The sequence below is a fragment of the Sturnira hondurensis genome, unplaced genomic scaffold (assembly GCF_014824575.4).
Source record: "Sturnira hondurensis isolate 20B ecotype Veracruz unplaced genomic scaffold, ASM1482457v3 Scaffold0022766, whole genome shotgun sequence".
In the NCBI taxonomy this organism is placed as follows: domain Eukaryota; kingdom Metazoa; phylum Chordata; class Mammalia; order Chiroptera; family Phyllostomidae; genus Sturnira; species Sturnira hondurensis.
This window is the reverse complement of record NW_028095397.1, coordinates 2,185,068-2,206,757: the sequence shown is the minus strand read 5'-3', so window position 1 is coordinate 2,206,757 and position 21,690 is coordinate 2,185,068. Positions and strand designations below refer to the sequence as shown.

General features: G+C 53.8%; 1 protein-coding gene across 1 annotated transcript in view; it reads left to right on the top strand.

Annotated features, from left to right (window-relative positions):
* The window catches only part of NDNF (neuron derived neurotrophic factor), a 33,775-nt gene extending 20,894 nt beyond the window's left edge, over positions 1–12,881 (top strand). Inside the window, exons 2-4 of the mRNA XM_037036295.1 lie at positions 675–863; positions 3,360–3,484; positions 5,045–12,881. Of these exons, the coding sequence (XP_036892190.1) occupies positions 676–863; positions 3,360–3,484; positions 5,045–6,417 (1,686 nt within the window). The 5' untranslated portion in view covers position 675 and the 3' untranslated portion in view covers positions 6,418–12,881. The remainder of the gene's footprint in view (positions 1–674; positions 864–3,359; positions 3,485–5,044) is intronic.
* Positions 12,882–21,690: the final 8,809 nt, after the last annotated feature.

Here is a 21,690-nt window from a genome sequence, read left to right as displayed (position 1 = left end):
GGCTTCAGGGCTCTGTGGTGGGAGTCAGTGACAGTGAACCACCACGGGGCAGGACGGCCACCCGCTGGCCTCCCCGGGTCTGAGGCTGGGAATCAAAGCCGTCCCCAGTGCAGTGGGGGCTTCTATGTGCAGGGGTGGCCAAGAGTCGGGTGATAAGCCACCCTGGGCCAGTAACTCACCTTTCGGATTTGGATGAACAGGCTAACCGATGAGAAAGGTGAACTCTGTGTGATCTCCAGAAATCCCTGGTCGGTGAACGTCTGAGTGGGGGGTGAGGGTGCTCCTACGCAGGGCTGACGCTCCCTCTGTCTTCGAGGGAGGAGGACAGTGGCCGTGCAGCGTCCTGTCCCGGCCCTCTGCGGCTCTCTGCCTCACCCGGGGGCTCAGACTTGGGGGTGTGTGTGTGCAGGTGCCTGCAGGGACCCCTGTGCGGGGCGTGTGTCCTCTCTGAGCGCCCAGGGAGGCCTGTGTCCTGGGAGGCTCACCGTCTTTTACCGTATCTGAGGTTCCAGCGAATTCATGATCAACTCCACGATATACCTTGAAGAAAAAAAGAAGCCCACAGAGTTTTGGGGATCGTGCACAGAGCACAGCCCTGCCCTTCTGCCAGAACGAAGCTGGTGCGTTTCCCCTTCAGAAGGCGTGCCGCTCACCCTCCGGCCTCTGTCCCCCAGGATGGCGCCTCTGCGGTGGTGGCTGCTGGGGCTGGTGCTCGCGCTCGGCTCGCGGACCCAGAAGCTGCCCACCCGCGACGAGGAGCTCTTCCAGATGCAGATCCGGGACAAGGCGTTCTTCCACGGCTCCTCGGTGCTTCCAGACGGGGCTGAGATCAGCAGCTACCTCTTCAGAGACACGCCCAAAAGGTACGCTCCCTCCCGCCCTTTGTCAGTAACCCTGTCCAGGATGCCCCGCTCTGCAGGGAAGGTCCCCGTCACCCTGCACGTCGGCCCTTGGCCTGTTTTCTCCAACAGGGGAAAATGGGGGTGCACTCCGAACCCTCCCCCGGGGGCTCTGTTTCTTGCTTCCCAGGGCCTTTTGGGTGGAGAAGGGCAAGTTTGCAATTCTTGCATTCTGGAATGACCACCCTCTTTTCTTCAGGACGGGGGGCGGGGATCTCTAGGAAGGACTCTCTGGGGTAAAAATGAGATTCACCGAATACACGTGGTTCTTCAAAGGTTTGAAGAGTCTTGATGACGGCTCTTTCAGTGACATTTATAAGAACGAAGGCACGTGACGCAGGGATGTGACCTTGGAAGGACTCGTGTCCCACTGAGACTGAGGCCCGGCCTGGGCGGACAGGCCCGGGCACAGGACACAGTCTGACCAGGGAGCTGAATTACTATCCGCACATTTCTTGCCGGACACATACTCTCTCTTACTGTTTTGTCTGTTGACATTTTGGAATCGAAATTTCTCTTTAAAAATGACTCCCATGTCCCACAGGCACCTGTGTTGTGGTCGGCAGTGTTCTTCAAGTTCAGCTTCCCACACCATTACCCGCCCGCTGCGTCACATAAGTAGCTTAGCCGTGAACTTCCCCTTTCTCAACGCTAAGTAGGTTTGGGTTCTCAGAGTGGTCTTAAAGCTTAGAATACCTTTTTTCTTTAAAGCAACATGTTCTTGTTACAGGACGTTCACAACAGTGGGCACGTGCGCCTCCGCTCCCTGGCGTCTATTTCCTTTATTTATTCTTTCGTTCTGTCTTTTCCGCACAGCTGGGAACTGAGGGCTCAGATACCTGCGTCGGGTGGAATGTTACTGTGCACTGGTTAAGGAAAGAGTTGCAGTGAAGGTAGAAACCTCACTTCTGTGCTCATACATAGAAACAAACGTATATGTGTATGTAGTGAAACATGTACATAGTCATCGCTGACACTGCAACTAAAGACAACTCCAGAGGAGGTCGGGTAGCAGCAAAGGGCAGGAGATAAAGTTCAAGAGGTGATGGCGGCTTGGATCGGGGGGCAGCGGGGAGGAGGGAGCAGGGCGATGGGGTCCGGGTGCATTTTGAAGGCAGAGCCAATGGTGTTCACATGGGGCGGGAGCGAGAAGTCAGCCATGACTCCGCGGGGTGTGTCCTGGGCGGCTGGCAGGCTGGGGCGTCGTTCACGGGGTGGAGGCCGGCTGCAGGAGGGATGGATCTGGGGCGAGAGTCACAGGTTTGGATTCGATGCCCCAAGTTTAAATTCCCAGTAAAATCTAAGTGAGGATGGCCGAAGGTCGTTGTATCTAGAATTGAGGTCAGAGTTGGGGCTGATGGTTGGGATTTGAGAGGAGTTAACCTAGAAAGAGGTGGGAGCTGGGAGCCTGGGTGAGGCCACGCAGGAGCGAGCACAGGCAGAGAGGAGCGCGCAGGCAGAAGCCCCCCGTTCTACCTCGGGGTGCACAGCGCTCGGGAGGTGAGAAAGAGCCAGAGAGGAGCGGGACAGAGTCCAAAACCATGGCAGTCCCTTTGAAGAGGCTGGTGGGGCGGCTGTGGAGAGAACGCAGGCGGAGAGATGCCCGGAGGCGAAGTGCACGGCCGGGCTGGCTGGGGCTGAAACCCCTGGCTCCTGGTCCCCAGGATGCTGGCCGTGAAAGACGACGCCACGGAACCATGTGGGTTACTCGGAGGGAGAGTGTGTATGGCCTTGCTATCATTAGGCAACATTTTCATCCTCCTTCAAAAGTCTTTTGAGACATCAGAAAAATCTGAAGGGAAAGCATAGAGCAGGATGTTTTGCTTCCTTGAAAAGAAGATTTGTTTTAAAATCACCAGGTTATTTAATCCAGTGGGAAGTCTTAGTAACAGAGAAATGTCTTTCCACTGATGGAAACCTGGGCCTTTACTTATAAAAAAATACCTCTCAGTGGGATTAGGTACCTCTACGCAAAAAGACAGGGCCTAGGACAGCTGGGGACAGAAGCCACTAATGCCTTTTAGAAGTCCACTGCTGTGAAAGGGACCCTTTAAAACAGTTGGTGACTTTGTCAGAGTGGCACAAACGTGCCGCCACGTTGATGGAAAACACAGGACCCCTCGGGCCACCTGCCCGGACACCTCCCTCGGTTGTGACGGACCGTGCAGTGGCAGGCCTGTGTGAAACGGCCCCGAAAGGGGCAGGTGACAGCCCCTCACTCCTGTACCACGCACGTGACTCGTTTCAGTCACCGTCTTCTTGTGGCTGGCAAATCTGGTTGCGGAGCTGTGGGCTCCTGGACTTGCACGGGGATGCTGGGAGCGCCCCGATTTGTGGGAAACGGCCGGTTTTATTCTCTGGGACACGAGTGAACATTAAACTGCGTGATTTTCCCAGTCTGCCTTGGCGGGGCATGTTAGAGCGCGTTGTCTCAGTCTCAGGGAGTGTGCTTTCCCACAGGTACTTCTTCGTGGTGGAAGAGGACAACACCCCGCTGTCGGTGACGGTGACACCCTGCGACACACCCCTGGAGTGGAAGCTGAGCCTGCAGGAGCTGCCGGAGGAGGCCAGCGGGGAGGGGTCAGGTGAGCCACAGCCGAAGCGGGGCTGGGCCTCCGTGTGGGGGGCAGAAGGCTCACGGAGCGCAGAAGCCTTGAGTCAGTAGGGTACCCAAGTGCGGCTGGAGATTCTGCTGTGCTGACAAAGGGAAGGGCGGGAGGGAGGAGGGGGAGGCATCAGGTGGCCCAGACGGTGGTGAAAGAAAAGGTGGGGAGAGGCAGCTGTGGCTGCTGAAGGAACGGGGCAGGCCGCAGTGTGGACCTGCGCCTCTGGCTGTGGTTTGCAGTCCTGCCCGTGCGTGGAGTCCCTGCTGGGGGCTTTACAGAACACTGCCATCTGGGTTCTGCCCTCTGAGGGTCTCACTGATTGCCCCGGGGTGGTCTGCACTAGGGGACTGTTACCGGCTCAGCCCCAGTGATTCTGACATGCAGCCAAGGTTAAGGCCCTCTGATCTCTGGGGCGTTAAGGGTGGAAACAAGGAGAGAAACCAGTGTGAGTCAGGATGAGAAGGAAGGCGCGGCAGGCGTGGGGCGGGCATTTAGAGACCGTGCCAGTGATGGAAAGCAGAAGGCGAGATGCCCAGCAATGAAAGGGGTCTGCAGGGGGCCCTGGAAAGCTGCTGTTCCCTGTGGTGGGCGGGGGTGGGGGCACAGGCATCATAGCTTGAAGGGGACAAGAGACTGGAGTATTTAGAGACAGACTGACTGCGTATGGGGAGGGATGAGGCTGAGGGAGAAAAGGACATTGTGGGGGGGCTGCGTTGGTCTCATGGCTGAAATGCGAGAAACCCTGTACCTCCCTGTCCACCTGCAGGGGCGAGCTGGGAAAGCTCCGCCCCCACTCAGCACCCAGTCCTTCTCCGGGTCCCCACGCACTGGCCTCTGGGTGGTGGCTGATAGCCACAGTGCCAACAGCTGGGAGGGCTTGTTCTCAATGCCACCCCTGCACCCCGTGTTCCACCCAGGGAAGATGGGGTGCTCTGACCGTGTTTGCAGGAGGCTGTCTGGTCCTATGGACAGAAGCTAGGTTAGCAAAGTGCCTGGCCACCAAAATGCAACAATGCCACCCTTTCTGTAGGCAGATTGACAGGGGGGGATTACCCTCTCCCAGGATTGCCGTCTTTGACCTAGAAAGTCCACTCACCGGAGTGTGTCCTGAGGAAATAATTCGAAATCAGAAAAGCCTTCCACACAGAGGGGCAGCACAGTTTATAATGGTCAGAATTAACCACAGTATCATTTCTGTGCTATCATTTTAAGGGAGAAGAGCATGATTCGGAAGTAGAGGCTTGTCTAAATACATGTAGTCATGAAAAGACAAGTTATTAAGTTACAAAGAAAAATGAGAGAATACTATTGATTGTGTAAAAAATATATATACAAGACTGGGTGGAAATAACCCCAGATCTTCCCGAGGGGGTCTGTGCGCTGTGGGTGTGGATGGGCCTTGCTCCTACTCTCCGTTTCCTGTGTCTGCCGGGCACAGGTGTTGTGTCCACAGTGGAGGGGTATGTGCTGGCTCACAGCAAGCCCGGCCACTGTGGCCTCCACCCTGACCCGCAGCCTCTGCCCGTCTGTGCCTTGCAGGTGAGCCGGAGCCCCTGGACCAGCAGAGGCAGCAGGTGACGAGCGCGAAGGGCGCGGAGCTGTTCTCCTACAGAGGCAACGACGTGGAGTCCTTCCTGTCGTCCAGCTCCCCCTCCGGCCTGTACCAGTTGGAGCTTCTGTCCACGGAGAAGGACACGCACTTCAAAGTCTATGCCACCACCACGCCCGAGTCCGACCGGCCCTACCCAGAGTTGCCCTACGACCCCCGAGTGGACGTCACGGCCCTGGGGCGCACCACGGTCACGCTGGCCTGGAAGCCGAGCCCCACCGCCTCCCTGCTGCGGCAGCCCACTCAGTACTGCGTGGTCATCAACAGGGAACACAACTTCAAGAGCCTCTGTGCGGTGGAGGCGAAGCTGAGCCTGGACGACGCCTTCATGGCGGCCCCGAAACCTGGCCTGGACTTCAACCCCTTCGACTTCGCCCACTTTGGGTTCCCGCCCGGTGTCCTGGTCAAGCCACCTCCCCGCCCGGGCCGGCCGGCCCCCGAGCGGCCCAGGGCCGACGTGCGGAAAGTCTGCATAGGCAACAAGAATGTCTTCACTGTCTCCGACCTGAAGCCCGACACGCAGTACTACTTCGACGTCTTCGTGGCCAGCAGCCGCAGCAATCTGAGCACGGCCTACGTGGGCACCTTCGCCAGGACCAAGCGGGAGGCCGAGCAGAAGACGGCCGAGCTGAAAGACGGGAGGGTGACGGATGTGTTCGTGAAGAGGAAGGGAACCCAGTTCCTGCGGTTCGCCCCCGTCTCCTCCCACCAGAAGGTCACCTTCTTCGTCCACTCCTGCCTGGGCGCTGTGCAGGTCCAGGTGAGGAGAGACGGGAAACCGGTCCTGTCCCAGAACGTGGAAGGCGTCCGGCAGTTCCTGCTCAGGGGGAAGCCCAAAGCCAAGTATCTGGTCCGCCTGAAAGGAAACAAGAGAGGGGCGTCCGTGTTGAAAGTCTTGGCGAGCACGCGGCCGGGCAAGCACGCCTTCCCCTCACTGCCCGAGGACACGAGGATCAAAGCCTTCGACAAGCTGCGCACCTGCTCGTCGGCCACGGTGGCCTGGCTGGGCACGCAGGACAGGAACAAGTTCTGCGTCTACAAGAGGGAAGTGGACGACGGCTATGGCGAGGACCAGAAGAAAAGAGAGCAGAACCAGTGTCTAGGACCAGACACGAGGAAGAGGTCGGAGAAGGTGCTCTGCAAGTTCTTCCACAGTCAGAACCCGCAGAAAGCAGTCACCACGGAGACCATCACAGGCCTCCAGCCGGGCAGAGCCTACCTGCTGGACGTGTACGTCGTTGGGCACGGGGGCCACTCGGTGAAGTACCAGAGCAAGGTTGTGAAAACCAGGAGGTTCTGCTAGTGACCTGGGGCAGAGGTGCGGGACGCAGACCGCCAGGAGAGACGGAGAGTGAGCCAGCGCCCCCCTGAGGCTGGGAGGCCTCGGGGCCCGCGCCCGTGCTGTGGAAGGAAGGGTGTCGGCGTGTCTGTGGATGTTGGCGTGCCCCGGGCGGGGGAGACTCCTTCCAGCCTGCCCCAGTGGCGCGGAGCCTGCTGATGTCTCAGACAGAGGACGTCTCGAAGGAACCCCCATCCCTTGCTTTGACCACTGCATGAACCGCTCCTAAATTATTTTATTACCTAAAATTTTAAAATATGCCATTCATTGCACACATCCACAAAATGCAAATCATGCCTCTCTATAGATGCTAGAAGATATATATATATATATATAAATTATTTTATAAAGTCTTGTTTTAAATGTCTGTGTTTCTATGATCGTAAACTATTAAATTCTTTTCCTGGCAAAGTGCAGATTTAATCTACGTATATTAAGTGGACAGCCCTCTAGTCAGTGATACTGTAAATTCTTACCTGTTGAGTAAAGTGTTGAAATGCGGTGTGTATCTCATGTACAAAGTTGACACATGATATTCATGTACATAAAATTAAAGATACTAGATGACGTACTACTTGTTTTCCCAAGCATCCACCTTGGTGTATTGAATTCACACTCTGCCCGCCCACTGCGCCTTTCTGTGCGTTGGCACCGGAACCGACCCTTTCTTATGGTTCAAAGACCTGCTGCCTCTCCCTGAAGCCCCGGCAGCGCCGGAGGTGGACATTCCGTTGTTGCGTTTCGACGGCAAACAGCTTGCTGCCGTGAGACCCCCAGTGGGTGCGTTCGAACGGACTCAACAAATCGTCCCAAACAACCCGCACTTTAATAATGAGCACCTGTTTTAAGTACAAAGCGAGGGACATTCCAGAAGTTTTCCGTCCGACTGTAATTAGTAATAAGAAAACAACAGAAGCTGCCGTTTCGTAACATGAACAGTCTGGTGCTTTTAACTTTGATATTTTCATGAATTTTTAAAAACCAATTTGGGCGTACGCTGAAACCGAGGCCAGGAAGAACGAGGACTGCGTCTCGGGCCCTTCAGGAAGGGCTGTCCCAGGGGCTGTCGTCCCCGCAGGTTCCATCGGTGGGGTGTCACAGAGCCCTGGACCGGGGTTCAGAAGAGTCCGGAACTTCCAGGCGTGGAAGCGATGTGACTTCAGGAAGACCTGTTACTGTCTGCTGTCTCCCTTTCCTTTTCGTCAAGTCGGGTGGTGACGCATTTGGGGGAGATGGCACTGCAGCGTCCCTTCTGCGAGAACACGTTGCTCTTGGTAGAATCTGTGACCCTCAGTTAGAGAGTGTTTCTGGAACCAGCAGTAGGGACAGGTGTAACCCTTAACCTCTCCAGGGTCCTGGGCCTGCTGGCTCTGCCCTTCACCTGGGGCGAGCGCAGGGGGTGTTCCCAGGGAGTGCAGGTCTTGACGGCTCCGGTGGGGCAGTGGTGTCGCTCCGGCAGGTGCTGTGGCCACTGGGAGAAAATGTCCCCCATAAAAGTGCGAGGTCCAGCCTGTCAGTGTTGAGAGTTCAAACCAGAGCTTGTCAGATCTGTCTGTTCAAAACAGCGATGAGATCTGAACTGATTTTCATAGAGCAGGCGTGTAACTACCCAAGGAAAACGTGGGTGGAAACTAAGCCCGTGACACTGGCGACATCCCAGAGACGTCCACCCCTGAGTCATCAGCCTGGTGCCTTTGGAGGGAGGGTCCACTCTCTCCCGTCATCACGGGTGTGTCACTGCGCAGCAACGTGCGGAGTTCACGGCGGCACACCAGTTGTTGCAGCTTCCGAGGGGGGCGGGCTTCACACTCAGAGATCCGGGGGGCCAGGCCGAGGCCTCGTCACCGAGCCTTTACTTTTGAGCTGCCTGTGATGGTGGCGTCCGCAGAGTCTGGATAAATCCGAGAACCCTTTCAAGGTGTACCGGGGAAATTTGGCTTTTAAGAATTGCAGGAAAATTAAAGAGATGTTGTGAAAGTACTGTCACTCATACAGAGAAAAAAAGCTGTAAACGTAAGTCTTCCTCATTTACTACTGTGTTTGGGTTCTGGGGGCGTCCTGGTGAACTGAGCACAAGAGAGAAGACGCGTCGTTAGTGAACAAAAGGACCAGAGAGCAGCAGCTGTGGAGAAGCACCACCGAGTGTCCTTCAAGCTCCAGGGGTCTGAGCCGACGGCAGGGTGTTGGGGGTCCCTGTCGGGACCCCCAGAGCATCACTGAGGAGGAGCGGTTCGAACACACATAGTTCAAGTTCAGGATCTTCATTTTTCAGGTGCACACATCAATGGAAGACCGGAGAAGTGAAAACGGAGTTCTCGTTGCTGAAACAGTTCGAGTGGTGGGATTGCCCCACGTCCTCACCCGAGTACAAATCCCCAGTTCTCGGGTGAGGGGGAGGCTACTTGTGGATCATTTTCCACAAGGAGAGAAACTTCCATTGGTGATTTTAAAGCAACTCATTCTTAAAGACCATTTTGGATTTCCTTAAGATTCTGTGTATAACCTACGACAGATAACTCCAAACTGGTAAGAAAAAAAATTGTATGGCTATTTTTAGAGACACAAAATATTCTAATCTAGGTTTGTGCACACACAAACTTGAGGCTACACGATCATTAGTTGCTTAAATGGTAGCCCGGTATTTGCTAAATAATTTGTTAAACTATTCAGAATCTATAAAAGTTCTAGCAGATAATTCTAATGGTTAGGTTACTTTATCATCAGTGTGCAGATTAATTTTTAGGCATGCCTCAAAGGATTGGGGCCGTAAGACATAAGCGCCCTGTGTTTTTGCTACTCGGAATACATTTGAGAAAATTATGACTTTGGAATCATGCAAAGCCAAACGGACTGACTTCAGTAAACTCATCACTCAGATGATCTTCGGAGTCTGAAAGACGCTGAATGGTTCTTAACGGAGGGGGGGGCGGGGGGGGTGGTCCAGGCACCTTCATGAGACACATACACACAGTTTCGGGTACAAGTCAGGAGACCCTCTGGGAGACCAGCCAGGCCACGGCCTCCTTTCTGACGTGGGCAACTGAGGCCCAGTGAGACCAGAATCCAGATTTCTGGGCTCCCAGTTCACTGTAGGAAGCCACGGCAAGTCACTCCGCGCGTACCTCTCTGACTCTCTGTTCAGGGGCTGGCGCCAACGCAGAGTGCACAAAACCAGCATCGAAGTGGAAGAACTCGGTCATGTGGAGTCCTGCCTTCTCTCTTTGATACAGAGACATCACCTTGGGGTCTGTCCCCTGGCCAGCAAAGTGACTGCTGGCAGGCCTGGGCCATCCTGAGAGCTCCTCCAAGGGGCCTGGGGGTACCAGGGCACACTGACCACTGTGCTGTCCCCAGAGAGTGCCGGCTGGAAAACTGAACTATGATTTTGGACTTGGGGCTTTTTTTGGTTAGTTTGAAGGTGAAAGTGAAAGAAAGAGGGGCACAGAGGGGAGATGGGGGAAAGTTTAGTTTTATCTCATTTCTTTCTCTAAGGGGCGTTTGAGATCAAACATGGCTTGATTTTACAAAGCTTTGGGAATCTGTCCTACGCTCGACCTTACCCTAGAAAACTTCACCGTAATCACCGTCTGTTAACACTGTGATAGACGCTTGGTTTCCTGGGAATGGCGATTGCGCGTCTGGGTAAATTTCTTTCATTTCTGCTCATGTACCTTCCACCTCCTCAACCTTTGAGAAACAAACTCAGTCATCAAAGGTTAAAAAGGAAGTTAACGAGAATGGCTTGTCATACCTCCCTTATACCACTCTCAAAGATATTTTAGACTATTTGTTCGAAGGAGGTGGCTGGTCGCTGCCAGAGAAAAACGACAGGCTCCAAGGTCGGCCAGGCCCTGGGTGGAGTCCTCGGCCCCAAGCAGTGGTCAGCCACTTGCCCACTGTGTTGGGGGCAGAGCTTGGTGCAGGGAGGGTCAGTCCCAGAAAAAGACCCATCAAAACTGGAAACGGATAAACGCAGCTCATCATCCCAGTGGGCCAGGGAAGTGTAAGGGTTTCTTGAAACTGGTTAGGAAGAGAGAGAACAGAGGCTTTGAGTAAGGAACACGGGAGCCTCCTTGGACACAGGGTGTCCCGAGACTTCAGGTTTGGGGGCGATTATTTGGAGACTAAGGTGTGAAACAGAGACATCAGGGTGGGTGGGTCCTTGCCGTGGGCGATGAGGTCCAGTCGGAACCGTCTAGAAAAACGACCTCCTTACAACTGAGATGGGACAGATGTGCTGCTTTGTGTTCGAGTCCAGAATTTTCGTCCGGAATGGTGGCCTCTAGGCAGCAGTTAGAAAGTGTTTGCCACCTCTCTCTTCTTGCGTTAATGACCTGCCGAAATTAACAGCCCAATCAAATGGCCCTAGTTTGGAAACAAGCAAACATCCATGTCTTGTCAAGAGTTAGTTCTCTGTGTGATTCTTCCAACTTATACAAACAGGGCAGCGCAGGATTCTATGCCTAATCCTGTGTATACGTTGTTTAAGTTATATGTACTTGATGGGACCCCAGAATGTCCACATTCAGTTATAACTCTGACAGGGCTTTGCGTCCGAGGAAAATTGTTTACAATCAACAGAATGGAATGTGTGAGCAGTGGTTAGAGGTTCAGCTGTCAGTCTTGTCCCTTCCTGTAAAACAACTCAGACCTCTGAAATGAGTATGTTAGTGCCTTCACCACGCAGGCGGGGCCATCAACAGGCACCCAGTCAACAGGCAGTTTCTAGAAGCAGCCACTTAGCCCTGAGAACCACAGAAATGTCCCAGAGGCCTCCGAGTCTGCCCCACCCAGCCCGAGCCTGTCCGCAGACTCCTGGGGCTAGAATTAGCAGACTGTGGCCGGCCCACTTCACAGAGACAGCCAGACGGGGCGTGTGCTGCAGCAGGCGTTTGCTGACAACCCAGGGCCACCCGTCACGGCGACGGCCCCTTTCCAATGTGGGTGTCCGGGTACAGGACAGCCGCAGTCGCCGTAGCAACACTGAACGTTTCTGGCTCTTTCTGGGTGTGGTGAGAACTCTCCTGGAGCCAGGTAAGGAGGCAAGTGGACCAATGAGGGCAAAAACCAAGTATAGGTAGTTCTTAAGTAACCAAATACAATTCAACCAGTTTTAAAATGTCACTGAACAAACGCATTTTCAAAGAAAGCACAGATTCTTGGCCGACTGCTTTATGTGGTAGGTTGGAACACCCGCTGTCCATTAGCAAACAGGGCTTAAGAACTTGCCTCAACCGAAGCGGCCAACACCTAGAGGACAGGTTTCCCGATTTCGCTTTTTCCCATCATGCACGTGGTCATGGGCTCTGGAGGGTAACCCGGGGGTGGTCTTCGGGTGCGGAGAAAGATGACACAGATGGGAAAGCAGGGCAGGACCACAGCGTCCCCATTGAAGTGACTTGTGTTTTGTTGTATTTGTCTACTAAGGGCAGGGGGCTGGGTGCTGAGCCAACCTGGCCACTCCCAGTGCCTGTTCTTGGCTGAGCATCCCGTGCGGATAAATTCTGCGACCCAGAGCACCAGGGGCTGAAGCACACAGAACGCTTATGTCCTGCCGTGGAGATCCTGGGAGAACAGAACTCCAGTTTTCAGTATCTCTGAGGACTTTGGGCCGTTCATAGACTACTTACTAGCTCCTATAAAACTCACTCCTACTTCCAAAGTGTGTTGGCAGCTTACCTATATTAGAACGAGGGAAAGAATACTTTTTGATTGTGCTGAGTTTTTTCCATTGGAGTTCAACAAGCTAATGAGAGGAAGGACAGTAGTGGACAGTGTCGGCCTGGGAAGTGGCCGTGGATGGCTTTAACTCCCGCTACGTGAATGGCTTCATTTGTAAAAGGGTGAGGAGGGTGATGAGCACTAAGGTTCTTTATGGAAACATAGGGAACTAATGACTTTCAGCAGCTGGTGAGTGCCAGGCATGAGAAATACAGCCGTTCAATCCTAACGACTCTGAAATGCAGGTGTGATGTTATTCTCAGCGAACAGGCGCAGACCCCAGAGAACAAAGAGACCCCAGGTGTCACCAGGTGTGCACGAAGGGGGTGCACCTGGCTCCACGGCGCCATCTCTTCACTCCCACTTGCGTGGCACGAGCCTCGTGCTTCCGGAGGCGGCAGAATTTCGCTGCAACAGGGCACAGGAGGGTGGACTGATAAAAGTGGGGGAAGTTAAAATACTTTCAAAGCTTGGCCCGGACATTTATAAACAAGTTATTGTTGATGTGGACAAATATGGAGGGGCAGAAACAGAAGAGAAATAGTCCACAAAGTATCGCCAAATTCCTCCGATTACGTAGAATTTCGATTTTAATGGTGTCTCATACTCCACCCCAACCACCCGGCTTGGTACTTGCTTATCATATAGAGTTTGCTGTGATGTTCACATGTGATAAGATGCCAATAAACCTTTATTTAATGCTTTTGTGTTTTAGCATATTAAGGGTTGTCAGTGGTTATTTCCGGGTTCGTTTCTGTTTTGCCGCCTTTTGTCACTTTAAAAAAATTTTTTTGAACAGCAGATGGTTCCTGTTCATCATGTGTCAGGCGCTGAGCTGGGAGTTCTATCCTGCACTGAGGCGTGATGTGGGTTACGGGACAGCCTGATGAGGGAGATGCCATACTTTCCCACATGTTACTGACGAAGAAACCGAACATCGGAGAGGTTAGGTGATGTCCCCAACGTCACACAGCTAATCAGAGGTGCAGCCCAGTGTCCAGCCCAGGGGTAGAGGTCAAACCAGAGGTGGGATGGTTCTCACTCCCTGCCTTTGGGAAAGGCCCCCCAGCCATGCTCCCCACGGAACCTGGGGCACAGATTTCCTTTGAAAGTTTGTTGGACCTGTGCTCGTGCTTGCTGGCTCGTTAAGAACCTGCTCCTGATACTTTTCTGATGCCCTTCACCACACCTTTGTCCCCGTATCCGTTCCTCCAGTGTCCTTGGCATTTGGACGTGCCCATGGCCATGGCCTGAGTCTGGGTCTGAACTTGGGGAATGGCGTGCCTGGCCTGGGCAAGTGCACTGGTGACTGGACTACGGCGGGGCCCAGGAGGCGGTGAGTCGGCGGACGCAGCCACTTGGGGGGAACTCTTTCCTGGACCGTGGGAAGCGGGAATCAGGGCTCTGGGGCCCCTCTTCCACTTTAAAAATAGTTTTTCCTAATTCCCAAAGTCACGTTAATTTAAAAACTACACTAGTGAAACATATAACGTGAAACTTGAGCCTTCACTTTAACTCCATTTGCCAAAGAAAACTGCTTAACAATTCTGTTTACACTCCCATCCGTCTTCCCTGCGCATGAACTCCTGTTTATTATTATTCACTTTGATCAACTATGGAATTATACTAAATACACAGTTTTGCAACTCTTTTTTTTTTCCGTTGAACTGGCTAGTGTGGCCCCCATTCCGGGAGAGCTTGATCTCCTTTTTGTGTTAAACATCGGTCCTCCCTAGACGTGCCCGTCCCATGGAGCGCCGGTGACGCCTCCACCCGTCACACGTGACACCGTCCTCAGGTTCTGGGCTGGGCCGTGCGCCACCTACCCTGTGTGCACTGCTACACATGAGCTTTCTCTCCGTGGCCCAGCTCTCATCAGCCTCTGCACATCGTCCCTGCCTTGACCGTCAGCATCTGCCGTGCTGGACCCCAGCCCTGCTGGTTCCGCCAGCACCCCAACCTTGGCGAGCTGATAACTCCACATCTGACCAAACTCCAAATCCCCTCCAGCCCCAGGTCATTTCTTCTCATCTCACCTGCCTTCGGCAAGAAGCTGCCAAGCCCCTTTAGCAAGGACACTGCATTCTCCTAGACCCTGTTCCCACCTGCTCTGTGCCCCAAATTCCTGCTGTCCTTTGCTGTGTCTGGAGTTGAGCCCCCTGGGCTCCTTCCTGCAGGGCCCACCACAGGTCCCTACACTCCAGCCACCGCGCTCATGTAGTCGCCTTGCCACGGTGACAGGTGTCAGACCAGCCTTCTCTCTCACACGGCCAGAAGCTTCCAGGCTTTGTCTGCTGCCTCCTCTGTCTCCATCCCAGAGGGCTCACCCTGAAATATGGGACTTTGCTTAGGGATCAGGGAACATAGGATTCTAGGGACCAGATAACGCTGTTCCAAGTTCAAAGGAAATGTTTCTAACGCTGGTCACCTTGCAGGAATTGCATCAAACCTGCTGCCCATCCCCCAGAGAGGAAGGCCCAGAGTGAGTGAGGGGGCCACGCCTGCCACACTCCTTGTTGGTGCACTAGTTAGCTCCTTCCTTCAACAGGCGTGGCCGTCTTTCATGTTCCGTGCGTAATAGGACATTCGAACAGGGGGTCAAGTGCATCCCATTATTCACGTACATAATAAGTGTCATAATTCAAGTTCAGGGTTACTAAAAGCTAAACACAGCTTCTCTTTTCCTTTGGGTTTTGCACTATTTCACTGACTGAGCTCATTGGAGAAAACCTGGGACACCCTTGGCTGACACAGCGGGGTTTCAGGGACTGGGCAGTGTGTCTGGACTTCTCATGGGTGGGCTGATTCATCAGAGCACATTTTAAGTAGTTTATCTAATATTATAAACTTCCTATAGAAGGGAGCAGGAAGAGAAAAAGATAGAAGCTCCCTTAAGCTGAGAAAAAATTGCATTTGATATACCCCACATGACTCGAGCTGTACAAAAATGCAACTGCACTGAAGAGGAACACACTCCTCCAGTAAGTCAGAGAGCCCAGAGCATATTTACTTCAGAAGTGGGGAAAGTGGATGACCGCTCACGAGATCCCGGGCTGACTGTCACCCTGCTTGTCCAGATCTGGGACAGGCGGTCTATGTGAAAGACGATTCTCCCATTCAATCAGGGATCGATCGCAAGGATGGGCCTGCTCCCCAGAATCAGCCACCACAAAGCCTGGGATCAGCACACTCGAGACCAGAGTGCTCGGAACGCCAGTATTTCCAGCCCATTTACTTTAAATTCACCCCCCTCCAAGGTGCCATTCTGCACGGCCAGCACTCCTGGGTAACCCCGGGCACGGCTGCTGATTTCTCTGTAATTAGAAATCCTGTGGGAAGAGCAGAGAGCTGGCCTTTCACAGCCTTTTCTCATTAGGTTGGTTTGTCATTCCTTTTGGGTCACCGTTTAGGTTTGTCACAGGGCAAATTTCGTCAGGGTCCCCTGGCTGCCAGGCTGTTTTAACAAAGCGAATGGAATTCAGAAACCCAGACGAACATCTCCTCCTCATTTTTGACGAATAAAAGATGCTACTAAACACAATCGCCTCTTAAGGGCGTTGCTTCTGCCATGTTTAATATTTGATATTCGAGTTTTGGCAAAGACTCTTGTTCAGGAAAATTTTACAAATGTCAAGTCAAAAATGCTAAGGGAGTTGGGTGAGTTTTCTACGAGATTTGGGATCACAGCACCAGAAACTCAGGAGTGTGGGAACTCCCTTATTCTGCTGACTTTCTCCCCTCGGTTGGCAGGAGCCTGGGCGGCAGACCCAGTGGCGAAGCTGAAAACTTCAGGGCCACCGCGTTCCTTTTGGTTTTAACTCCTTTCGACCTTGGCCGCTTCTCCCCACGTTCACCTCACCAGGCTGTATTCGAAGGCCTGCTTCGGTGTCCACAGGCAGAGCCATAAAGTGCATGTCCTTGGACCGACCTTCAGATTTCCCTCTGGGGCAGAGGCCCACCGTGAAGGCCAGCCCCCCGTGCAGGCTGTTGCTCGGCTGTTGCTAGGTCACGCAGAGCAGAGTGGAGACAGCTGCCCCCCTCCAGGGCTGCTCTGGGATGACTTTTATCTCCGTGGTGCGGTGCACAGGGAAGCCTGGTACCAGGCTTCCCACAGGGCCGGAGTCCAACAAGGGGCCGTAAATAAACTCAAGGTCCTGACACCGGTGCAAACATCAGGATTGGAAGAGGAAATTGCACAGAGATGAACCCTGATTGCAGATAAGAAGACCTTAGTCTTCGCGTGTTTTCTTTGTTGTCAGCTTGAGCTTTTCTCAAGCCTCGTCTGCGGCTGCTTGCAAACCAGAATGGAGTCCCTGGAAAACACAGCTGTGCTGGGGGCCTGGAAGGCCTGTGCTTCTTGTGACTGTAAGGATTCCATGACTTCCCCTTGCCGTACAGAAAATGACCGGGAGGATTTATCACTTGGATAAAGGAAGAAGAGGTGTGTGTCAATAATCGCCTGTGGATCCGGGGCTGGCAACCCGGCCATTTAAATGTGTTGTCCGAACGTTATGCTCTGTCTCCAGCGGACTCGACACGGCTGCTTGCGGGAGGGGGCGAATGTCCTTCCCCTGGGTCTGCTCCGCGTTACGACTTGCACTTCTATGATTGGTTTCTTCGGCCCACGCCCGTGCTGAGAAGCTTACCTAATTGTCCCGCCGTTTCAGTCCTAACTTATTAATTACACTCGGTCTGTGACTCGGCACATTCGCAGCATAGGTAAGTGGGCGCCTGCGGCAGGGCCGTGAATCTGCCCCGTCTCGGAGCAGATGGGCCCGAGGACGAGAAGCAGATAGTACACCTGGTCAGCCGTGCAGAGGCAGGAGGGAAGCCATCTCACCCCTCCGCACCGAGTCATTTCTAGCAAAGTCATAAAACCACAGAGTCAGAGAGCGTGTCGACAGTCAATCTCGGAAGCGCTCTCTCAGCCCACCTGGTCAAACACAGTGGGCTGAACGGCAAAACATACAGGCTCCCAGCGATGCCGCCGGTGGCCCGGGCCATTCCTGGAGTCCCACTCAGAAGCCACTTCTCTCCAATGCCTTCCTTGTCTCAGCTCCGCCGTTCAATGCCAAACTTGGTTTTGAAGTTTGGCCTGACAGTCACTCAGTCACACTTACTTTTCTGGAGTATTTTCACAGATCAAAACTCCACACAAATACAAGCTAGGGATTTAAGTGGTAGAAGTGACCAGGAGCCTGTGCTTCTATTCCCGTATGTATTTCCAGCTCACAACAACAGGTCGTTCAAAGCCCTGACATGGAGCTTTGCTTCAGAAACCGCACTTAGGATTTGCAGCAAAGACGTTAAAATGAGAGGTGGGCCTGTAAATCGGTTTCCCGTCTCGCTGCACTTTAAGACACTGCAGGCCTACTCAGAGACCACTTTCTTTTGGGAAACCAGCCCTGACCACGCCTTCTTCCCCAGGTGCCGCCAGGAGCAGGCGTCATTAATCACGACTGCGTGAAATTACGAGGGGCCTGTTGTTTGCGAGCCCGGGTGGAACTAGGCCGCTGCTAGCCACAGCCCAAGGCAGAGGGGGCCAGCCAGCCGGAGCTGGCGCAGACACAGGACCTCTCCCTCCCTGCGTGCTCCAAAGGCAGAGCAAGCCACAGGCTGCAGAGCAGGGCCCGGGCGGCCTCACCGACAAGGAGGCGGCCTCTGGGTCCTGTGCACATGGAAGAAGGCAGGCGAAGTTGGCCGTCCTGCTGGTTGTCAGAGGGGTGGGCGGGCAGGGATGGGGGGAACGGGGACAGGGAATATAGTCAATAATACTGTGATATGTTTGCACCGTGGCAGACGATGACTAGAATCTGTGGAGTGGCCACACTGTATCTGCTATACACTGGTGTAGTATGTAGAACCCACGTCAGAAAACCTGCGATGCCCTTGGCTGACACAGCGGGATTTCAGGCCCGTGATTGTGTATCCGGGCTTCCTGTGGGTGGGCTGATTCATCAGGGTGCCTTTTAAGTAATCCATCTACATTGAACTAAAATTATTACTGCACAACGGACCACTCAAAGAGGAAGGGTCTTGGAGGGATTTAAGGATCATTTCTAACCACACGCCCTTGACTCAGAGGGAAGACACTGCTGAAGTTAATGGTCATGTTCACAAAACCGCCGCCTGCTCAGGCAAGAAATTGGTGGATTTGGGGACAAGTGTTTCATTGTTTAACCCATAATAATATACCTAAATTGGCCATGACATTGAAGCACCGTCGGCTGGGTATTTAAGAGTATTTCCAAGGATGTTTCCAGGGCACGGCTTGGACACCGTCCAACGATGGGACGTGGGTGGGGTCAAAGCCTCGGCTTCCTCTGAGTGCCTCCGACCCCGTCACCCCACAAGTGGGCGGGACACATCTGCCGATTTGTGCATCTGCCAGTCGCTTCTGTTCATTCTCGGGATGCGCTGGCATTTCGTGGCTGAGAAGGAAGACTGGTGGCCTGAACGTTTGCTCAGCATTTTAATTTCTGCTATGGGGAAATCTAACCCATCGCCCCAGTGAGAGGTCACGCACTTCACCAAGACCCTTATCGACGAACTCTGCAAAGCCTTGCCTTTTACTAACCAAGACTTCCTCCTCCGTCCTCAGGGAAAGTGGAGCAAATAAACAACACTCTCCAATGATCAGCGTGGGTTTCAGAGACACCCAGTGTCCCTTGGCCTTCGGTATTTCCTCAGCTTTCATGACAATGAAGTCAACTACTTAGGGTGTTCATCAGCTTTTGCCTTATGAATTAATTAGTAAGAGGCCGCCCCACGTAGCTCAGACTTCACCGCCAGCCCCTGTGGCCAGCTCCTGCGGTCCAGGCCTGCCTTGGAAGCCTGCTCATCCCGTCTCACATCGACGCAGCAGCTCCCCCCGAGCGCCCTGCTCGGAACGTCTGACACCTAGAGACCCCATCTTCCAGGAGAAGGCCGCCCTGCGTGGCTGATCAGAAGGCCTTGTTGGGGGTTGTTCGCAGTGGAGCCGCCATGAGCACTCAGGCCCTGATGCTCCTATTCAGGCTTTCCAATTTAAAACACACAGATCATCTTCCCGGGACCATCAGGCGTTCATCTCATCAAGAGGCCTTAAACCAAGGCTTCTTTAGAACCCTCCAGAGACAGAAGAGTTCAGAGCAAGGTTGTCAGCCTGAGAGCCTCTGGGGCAAGCTGCTGATGACACCAAATGGGCAGCTTCCATTGTCCATGAGGTGACAGGTGGTTTTTCTGCTCTCGGCACTGTCCCGTCTACCCTTTCTTTGTGGTTACTCTTACTTTTGTCATTGTACTTTGTTAACCCCCAGAACTGCCAAGCAGGAGAAAAGCTTTCTCAGTATGTTGTCCCGTCTGGACATCATTTCCAGTAGTCCGAGCCTTTCTCTGCCACCCGGGGAGAGGGGTCTCATGGGTCCCTGGGCTGGTCATCCCCGAGCCCAATCCTGCTGACAAACATCTAAGAGCCATTCCGGTGACACGCAGGTGGCTCAGCCCCATTCGCTGATCCCTCCGGGGCTTTGATTCACTGGGACCCAGGCCCTGCTTCTGGGCTCTCTGCAGCCCGGTCCTCCGAGCTGAGAAAGGTGTTGGGTCCAGCAATTTGGCTGCGGGGGTTGGTCCGTCACTTGTTTTGTTTTGACTTTCGGATTTCCCAGCTAACCTTGCCCAGACTGTTGAATCCCACTGGAGGAATCTGCCAGCAGTGATGAGCATCAGTGATGGGGACCAGTCACTGACCCCCTCCTGCTCCTGTCACCTGTGCCCTACTCAGATACCACTCCTTGTGTGGGCACCTTCTGTGTAATGGCGTGACACCCACGAACGCCTTGTGTTTACAAGGTGAGGGCTTGAGACTCTCCGAACCCCTCCCAAAGGAGGGACAGGAGGGCCCCTTAGAGGGACACGGAGCGGTGCCTGAGGGAGCGAGGCCCCGCTCCAAGCCCAGTGCATGGACAGTAGTGTCCACTGTAGGCCTCACTGAGTTGGGGAAGACAATGAGTGAAATGTCTTTCTGACCCAGGAAGGAGTTATCAGTAACACTGCAAGTTCTCTTGAAGTTGCTCCAAAACGAATTTAAATGCAGGAGCAAGGACTGCCTCAGATAGTCACACAGCCCTTGGTTGTTCTTGGCCGGGTAGCGGCAGCCGTGTCCCAACGCGCTCGCACCCCTGTGGCCCCCGGATAAACACCGCTGGTCAGGTAGGGAGGTCTGCGGCCGGAGCTGAGGAAGAGCCCACCTGTCTTTCTAGAACAGCCCCAGCTATTCTGAGTCTTCTCTCACGGCCCGGAGACTGCAGCCATGACATGAATAGTAATCATTTCGGTTCCGGTCATTGTCTGCACCCAGTTCGCTGGTGCAACAGCTGTTGATTCACACGCTTCGGGCTTTTCACACTGAAAAACCTTTTCTTTGAAGCTATTCTCTCAGAGCTGGAGTTTAGAAGCTGATTTAGAATTTGAGAGGCAAGTGGCGATTTTGTTTTGTTGCTCTCTGTTCGGCTGTAACTAACTTTCTGAAGCAATGACCGACCCAACCCCACATCCCGAAGCAGGAACACGGAACATGGTGGTTGATTTAAACGGGGTGGGGGGGGCACATTTAGACTCCCTTTGGCGAGATGAAGTGTTTCCGTGGCACAGCGTGACATGAGTCCTTCTCACAGGGTCCCCCTGTTTTCGTGAGGGATGAGGAACGCCCCCCTCAGGTGTGTGCACACACGTACCTCGCTGGTGTCTGTGTCAGCACAGCAGAGCCCTTTTGCACGCCCACGAGGGGGAAACCGGACATGCCATCCTTCCTCACCGCACACTGCTGTGACGTTTATTTTTGTTAGGATGGCCCGTCATTGTCTGCCCATCACACACCACATGTCGCGGAGGCTTTTGGAGAGAGACACACTACAGTGAGGCATCTCCTACTGATCAGCTCCACACTAAAGGGAGGGGGTTCACCCAGAAAAGGCGAAAGAAAACAATACAAGAAACGAAGGCAGGGCCGTAGAGGTAGGGAGTTTTCGGGGCGTGTCCATTCAGAGGAGGGGTGACAACCCCAACTCGCTGGCTTCCCCACAAGGGCCGGCCTCCGTCATAGAGAGCATCCGTGGGACCGGCCTGGGAAGGGGTGTTGGTGGAAAAGAGCGAGCTCCACTGGCTGAATGTACAGCCCGTGTGGGACAGGAGCACAGGACAGGGCAAGGAGAGAGAGAGAATGGAGTGCAGGGGGAGGGCGGCGACCCATACTGCTGCGGGGAAGCCCGGCGTTGTGCGGGTGACATTTTCAGTGTTCCTTTAATGTTATCACTGGGGCGTTGTTGGCCTTGAAATGTACAACTTCGGGGTAGAAGTAGGAGGCGACGACAGCAGAGTAAGAGGGAGGGGCAGGTGTATGAAAGTCGTGACGCTAAAGAATTGTTCGGAGAAGGGCAGGGATGAGGACATCTAAGGGTCAGCAAGAAGAAGCTGCTTCTCATTTGCTTGTTTGGGTAGCATGGGGTAGAGAGAAACGGGTTGTTGTCAAAAGAAGTA